The sequence below is a fragment of the Poromitra crassiceps genome, assembly GCF_964638095.1.
Source record: "Poromitra crassiceps genome assembly, chromosome: 1".
In the NCBI taxonomy this organism is placed as follows: domain Eukaryota; kingdom Metazoa; phylum Chordata; class Actinopteri; order Beryciformes; family Melamphaidae; genus Poromitra; species Poromitra crassiceps.
Genome location: NC_139623.1, coordinates 94,621,648 through 94,629,395, shown reverse-complemented (window position 1 = coordinate 94,629,395; position 7,748 = coordinate 94,621,648). Strand labels below are relative to the sequence as shown.

The window sequence follows — 7,748 nt, the reverse complement described above, 5'->3', positions numbered from 1 at the left end:
CCATTCTGATTCAATTTTAATAGTGGTTAGGCTAGAACCATTTTATTTACACTCGCAGATCTGGATTATAAAATCGAAACTCAAAATAAGCACGCGCTATCATTCAGGTTCACTCTCAAGCTACTACACTAACCCACATGGCTACAGATAGACGTAAGCCTAGTTCATATGAAGTCTGCGGTGGAGGAAAATATGACATGGGGGGTCTTTCAGTGAAAACATCCACCCTGAGAGCTGTTGCTGCTGGGACAGGATGAGTGAGAGTGTGGGTGGGGATGTGTGGGGGCTTCAAAACCACAACAGGTAGGCAACAGTGACAGGTTTATCCCCCCCACCACCCTTGCACTTGTATGGACCTGACATCCTGTCTGCCAACATGCACAGAGAGACAGAGTTACACACAGAGACAAACAGATCGAGTCAGACTCCAAAACAAGCCAAGAGCTCCCATCACCTGTCACAGACTCTAATGTGAGTATAGCCGAGGTAAGGTGTAGCATTTGAAAGTAAGGTGACACAATATATGGTGACAGCATGTACCAGTAAATATTAATATTGTAGCATATCAGATAAGCAGATCTGAACAACTACATTTTCCAAAGGCGTGGAGTAGACAAAAATGGATGCATACGCGGTTTCCTCCTGTGCTGAGCTTCCAATAATGTCTCAAAAAATATAACGGGCTATATAGGGTACGAGGTGTCAGAGGAGGCAGGTCTGAACAACTACAGCTGGCTAGCTAAATAATATGCAACAGGAGCAAGTCAACATCCACATTTTCCATTTAATTCCAAATCTTAATGAGGAAACAAACACACTGGCCTATTTGTTCCATCCTGTGGTGTATTCATTTGACTTTCCAATACAGTACTGAGAAAATACATTGGGAATCCATCATGTGTGAAATCAGATTGTTGCACCTATTTTAATAAGAAACCGCCTATAGGCTAAATGAACTAAATTATATGCTATCTGTGAATTTGTCATTGAAAACCTCCTCCTTGACCAAACAAAGATAGACAACCCCAGTGAGTGCCTTTTTAATAGAATAGAATAGAATAGAATAGAATAGAATAGAATAGAATAGAACATCTTGGTGATTTCAAGAAACAAAAAAGATAGCCTAAATGATGGGCTACATGAAATGCTAGAATACTGACTCTTGAAGCTCGCCAATGGCTCTGTGTCTATATGTTTTGACAGAAAAACATGTAACGTTTATCACATTGCTGTGACACGATGGAGGTAAAGGTTTGTTTGTATCTCAAGCTATAGTCTCAACCCAGCTTTTTACTCTGCCATAGGCTTACCTCTGCTTCTTTACTGTCACTCGGTGTTATTGGAAGAGGAGTGTCGGCCATTACAGGCTTGGCAGCTGCACTGAGCTGCAACACTGATACTTTGTGGGAAACAGATTCTCATAGAGAGTGATGGCGGCTGCAGGGGACGCGGGGCAGGGGCAGAGGCCAAGGCATTAACTGTCTGGGTCTGACTACACTCAATATACAGTAATACTATAGGCCTATTATTATACTATATAAATATCACAGCAAAACTATACATAATGTATATGAATATTATTGAAATATAATAGCCTATAGGAGAAGAAAATTCCATAAAGTAGCCTACAATAATGTGGCTATAAACTCAACATTGAATACCACAGACATACTCCTTAATGGAATATAGAATACAGTGGAATCCGCTTATAGTCATCACAGTTTTAGTGATCAAGCGCTTATATTGATCAAAAAGCTTGGTCCCAAATCATTCCTATACACATGCTGTTTAAATAATCCGCTTATAGTGACCAATGCTCCGCTTACAGTGATAATTTTGGGCCTTCTCCCACCTGAGAAGTGAGAACAATGGGGGGGGGGGGGGGGGGGGGGGGGGCGGACGGACTAGTAGCCTAATTTTATTATTATTTTTACTTACAAACTACCAAAAATAAGCCAATGAGAAACAGCAGTAATACTCGGTGCATGTCTGTATGAGATTGTGGCATCTCTACGGCTACGCAAGACTATAAACATGTTTGAAACAGCTGGAGGCCTAACTTACTGTATTAATTTTTAAAGTCAATAACATTCCTTTACATTCATGTAATACATATACAAATGTCAATTAGATGAATCTGCATGAGAAATAAAGAAAAAGAAAAAATCTGTTATAATGATCATCCGCTTATAGGGTTAGGGTTAGGTGATCACTAAGAGGAGTGCACTGTATTACATTTTGGCATATAGTGGCATCATTGGTAGTAGGGGTAGTAGGTCACAATTGTTGTGTGTTGAACAGTAGCATAACCTTTGCCCTAATGCAAAAGATACAAAAAAAAAAAAAAGGCTCCCCAGGAATTAAGTCATTATATTTTGCTGCAGAAAATATAGTTTCTCTTCAATGATTTAGTAAATATTCAGACAATGTGTGCTACTGAATTATTGCCAAATTTAAATTGAATCAAGAATATTAGACCACCAAACCCAACGCCATTTAATTCTGCATTTTAAACACAGTGGTTCATTTTGACTGTCTGAAGTTTTTCCAAGGCTCGAGAATAAAGACAGAATAGGCTATGCTATTGTTATAAAATGCAGTATCTTGAAAAATGCTGGGAAAACATAATTTAAAATGTCAAGTTTGGGGGATTGTGTGTTTGAATCTGTCTGGAATTGTTCAGTGTTTTGCCAGTGAAGATCGAGGCCTGTGTGTGATATGAAACTGAACGAAAACCACAAGCGCGTTTTGGTGTTACTCGGATCGCATGGTGCAAAAAAAGTTCTGCACCCATAAGAAAACAACAATTATGTGATCTCTTGGATGTATTACTCTGAACGCAGTTTGGTTGTTTTCGCTGCATTCCAGACGTCACATCAGTAGACTGTCCCTTTGCACCCATTTGGTCACATTGGTCTCATCTGTCATCTCGATACGTGCTGGAAGAGTTGCATGCATGCAATAGGTCAGAAGCTTCTACAACATGCTAGTGATGAAGTTCTCATCATCAGCAAATGGCTTTCTGTTTTGTTCTAAAGTATCCACAGACTGACATGTATAAGCCCATGCCTCTTCTAAATATCCTCCATTAATTAGCCTATATCGCAATGATATGTCATTCTTCATCAAAGCAAGAAAAATAAATGTTTTTGGATGTCGAACTAGTGTTCAGTAGTGGCCTCCAAGGGCGGCAAACAATTGGAGCAGCAGCTTGTCGTTTTGTTACTGGTCCAATAGGCGGCGCTGCAGACTTGCTTTCTGCACCGCAGCACTCCACAGCAGAGCAAATGCAAACCCCTGTCTGTTTGTCTTGCTGCACTGACTGCAACATCTAGGCTACTGCACATTCATCCTGTAAATTAAAATTTTCCTTCATTCGCTTCAGTAACTTTGCTGAAAAATAATAGCTTGTAATTAGAAGGAGGGGGACAAAATAAAATTGCTACAGCAGCTTAAAGAGTCTATTTGCACTTTTCACGTCACATCTGTGGATTTGTACATTTCTCTAAACATACATATCGATATTTGTATCCTTTATTTAAATACCATAATTTTAAGCTTCACTTTTTGTCAAATGCTTGTCGGTGAGTGAATTTGGAGAGGAGAATTCCACGGTTAAACATCTTTAATATCAGAGACTGATGATTTTTCCTTCTTAATTGTCTTAATTGTGTGCGTATGCCATTGATGTCTTTGGGAACCTTTACTCTGCGGTACAAACAGGCATTTGACTTTTGACTGAGCTGTCAAAAACTATTAAATGATCTCAGACTAAATCTGTGGCTAGACATAAAACTGGCGCAGCCTAATTAATCTCATAGCCTGTCGCTCCTCATTAGGCTACATCAAATCCCACGGGAAAGGTAGAAATGACAGACATGAGAGTGAAATTATTTCTGCTTTTGAACATTTGAGCTTGAGGTGTTTTCCTCAATAAGGATGAACTGAATATACACAATAGGCTATATTCTTATTCAGAAAAAATTCAGAGACTGATATTTTGATTATAAAACATCAGGCTAAATGAATTGTTTAGATCATATCCAGGTTGTTTATATCTGTGGTAATTTAGCCTTGGCTATTTGGTTGCAAATGATACAAATAAAACGGCTTGTCCAGGCAACAATAGCTTGACGTTTTGATTAGCCTAATTACTAGCCCACTTAATCTCTAAACATTAAAACATTACAAAAAGCCAAATGTTTACTTTGCATTTCTTCCCCATGCTGCTGATTTTATTTTATTGTATTTTATTGTATTTTATTGTATTTCATTTTCATTTTCATTTTCATTTTCATTTTCATTTTCATTTTCATTTTCATTTTTATTTTTATTTTTATTTTTATGTTTATTTTTTATTTTTATTTTTATTTTTATTTTTATTTTTATTTTTATTTTTATTTTTATTTTTATTTTTATTTTTATTTTTATTTTGATCACAATGAAATAAAACGATTTAATGTGTTGGCTCTTGCATGTGCCTTCCATTTTCGCAAATGGGGTTTCAAAAACATCTTGTAAGCTATCAAGTATCCAAAAGTTTCCAAAAGCGTGGAGTAGACAAAAATGGATGCATGCACGGTTTCCTCCTGCATGAGCTTCCAATAATGTATCAAAAATATAGCGGGCTATAGGGTACGAGGTGTCAGAGGAGGCAGGTTGAGCTGAACACGGGCTCTCTACAGTCTGGAGCCCTAGTTGCTATCCAAACAAGTAAACAGAGGAGGAACATTGGAGTTAATGACAGAGGAGGGGGGAGAAGGCGTGTCGGAGGGCGGGCTGAGTGCTGCGGAGCCCCGGAGCCCTGAAAAGTGAAGGACCGGTGCGCATTACGCACACTTGCAGCCCCAGCTCCGGACGGGACTCCCACGCTGCCGCTGTCTCTCCCTCAAACTTCTTCGTCTCTCTCCACAACTTTTCACAGCTTCTCGCCTCTCTGCACAACTCCCAGACAGCAGAGTTGGCTGCATGGCTACATGAGAGTTTCATGGACTTGGAACTTTTAGCAACGCTTTATTGGAGCCCGTCGCCTCTAGTCATTGTGGATTACTGATACACCGCAGGACCTTTGGCAGCTATTTATTGGGGGTAAGATTCTGTTTGGCAGGGTGTTACTGCAGAGAGGGAGCAAACTCACCCCCAACTCACTTCACCAACATTTTTATTTATTTTTTATTTGGGAGAGTTTATTCATCTTTTTTCTGACAAACACGAATCTGTATGAGATCATTTCACAATAGTGTCAGACTGGTGCGGCGTTAGCATGGTGGTAGTTTTTTATAATAGAAAAAAATAAATACGATTTGTTTGTATATATTGGTGGTTGTTTGCTGCACGATGATCACCAACTGGAGGTCATATTCACATACATTTTTATTTCCCAAGACTACATCACTCACTGGTCTCCAGATTACATTGCTGAAATAGGCCCTCATCATGCGCAGAGACTCGTCATAGCTACTTTAAAGACATTTAAACCCCTCGTCCAAAAAAGAAACTGACAAGGATTCAGGGAACATGACAAGCTGTCAAAGTGTAAATGAAGTCCAAAGGTTGAGAGACTGAAAGCAGAACAGATTGACCAAAGCTGCACATATGGGCAAAGAACAACAAGTGCGCGGTGACTTATGTTGCACCTGTGCAAAATTATGTTAACCCTATCCCGTCAGTAAAAGTAGCAAACGTGCCTAGCGAGAAATAATTCTAATATTTGTAAAAACTTGACTAAGACAACTGACCTGCAGCGACCATGCAAGTAGGACTTTCACTCTGCAAGCATTCTCCGAGTGTAAATAATAGATAATGCCATAATCATAACGTTATAAACTGGCTATTCGCACGCGTAATATAATGTAAAAGCCTGATTCATCCAAATAGCATGCTATAGGGCTAATATTATGTGTTCCCAAAACACGAGAACAGAACTGATTTTTGCATTCTCGACTAAATCTGAAGGTCATATGAACGTGGATCAGCTTGCCGTAATGCTGCATGGCTTCATGCCAGTCCTGCTTTCACCACCGCAACACTTGAACTTCTAGCTTGCCTTACAGTCGACTTTTCTGTGTGGGAAAACAGAGCTTTTCACCTGGGGTGGAAACATGGAAACAGTGCCTGACTTTTCTTGTATTGTCAGCTCGCCTCTGACCTGCATTGTGGTGACAGATATAAGCTACAACATTGTAACAAGCTACAGCATTAACAAGCTACAACATTGTAACAAGCTACAACATTGTAACAAGTACAACATTGCCCTGTGTCTTGTAGGACAAGTAAATCCTCAAAAGTTGTTCAGTATAAACTTCTTAAGGTAAAACCGCTTGAAACATGCATGAAATAAAATAGGCTGTTAGTGTAGATATTAAAAATGTAGGCTATATTTAGCAGCAGCCTATCCATAAAATAAAAATAAAAACACGTATTCTCAGCAAGGATAAAGTTAATGGAGTTAATAGTCAACATTTGCGGTGTGTTTTGTTCTGAGTCACACGCATGGACGTAATAACATATTTGATCATTCCTGGCAAAATTTCAAACTTTACAAAACTCCTGGCTCTGAAGTGCACTGACTCCGCTGCATACAGTGCACTGGTTTACAGTGTGAACTTGAAACCACAATGTCGAAAACACCAATATTTTCTAAACACCTCGAGTGCAGCTACTTAGTGGGTTTGGTGAGAGGGTGAGAGTGACATAAATAGACTTTATAGCTGAAATCAGTGATCTGGTCCTCGAGACGTTTTACGCACAATGTTGTAGCCTAATTTAATAAAATAACATATTTTCTTTATCAAATGCTCGAGTCTAGAGCACACATCCGTGCTCAGGAAACAAGCTTTGTTGTCAATTATCAAATTAAAATAATACCATCAAAAGCCCGTTTATTAATTAGATTTGAATTGCTGATCCTCTAGATGACATGCATCGAGCACAGTTCATATCAGCATGAGGCAATGCTGCTGCACATTTAGATATGGGCCGATTTGATTCATAACAATATATTTAGACGGTCAGTTGCCTGCAGCAAACAGCGTTGTTGTTGCTTCGTTGTATCGTTTGTGTCCAATTGCCGTTGATTTATTTGTGCCCTAATCAGGGATCTATCGAGAATAATCCAACTTCATCCCACATTTAATTTAAGATACATTTTAAGGCTGGCATGAAGCTACATTGTAGTAACTGATTTATGATTTGAAAAATATATAACTATATGTCCTATAAATGGATGCATTTCTATAGGCTACCACTTGTTTTCTGTATGTAGGCTACTGGTTTATGTTGGCCTTATGATTATCACTGACTGAAGTCATAGGCCTATTTGAAAAAAATAACTGGCTATAGTGTGACTTTTACGCACATGACTCACTGTTTTGTATGTTTCATTTCCCCCACACTGCAGGGTTCTCGCCGTGTCTTCTGCAGAGGCCTGAGCCGAGATGGGGAGCAAAGCCCTGCCCGCTCCGATCCCCGTGCACCCGGCCCTCCAGCTCACCAACTACTCCTTCCTGCAGGCCGTCAACACGTTCCCCGCTGCGGTCGACCAACAGCTAACCCAGCTGCAGGGACTGTACAGCCTGGGCGCGTTGCAGACCATGCACATGAACCACTGGACAATTGGCTACCCGCACATGCAAGGACTGAGGTCGACGATCACAGAGATGGCAGCCACCCAGGGCCTGGTGGACCCCAGGTTTCCCTTCCCGGCGTTACCCTTCGCGGCCGCAGCGCACCTCTTCCACCCGAAACAA

The 7,748-nt window shown here is 40.0% G+C and overlaps 1 protein-coding gene across 3 annotated transcripts in view; it reads left to right on the top strand.

Annotated features, from left to right (window-relative positions):
* Positions 1-409: 409 nt before the first annotated feature.
* The window catches only part of osr2 (odd-skipped related transciption factor 2), a 9,035-nt gene continuing 1,696 nt past the window's right edge, over positions 410-7,748 (top strand). For 2 of the 3 annotated variants that reach the window (XM_083637960.1, XM_083637962.1), the window contains exons 1-2: positions 410-471; positions 7,400-7,748. The exon at positions 7,400-7,748 is cut by the window's right edge and continues 359 nt beyond it. In XM_083637960.1, the coding sequence (XP_083494086.1) occupies positions 7,437-7,748 (312 nt within the window). In that variant the 5' untranslated portion in view covers positions 410-471; positions 7,400-7,436. Of the gene's footprint in view, positions 472-4,954; positions 5,089-7,399 lie in introns of those variants that run through there. The other variant, XM_083637961.1, reaches the window with a different exon arrangement.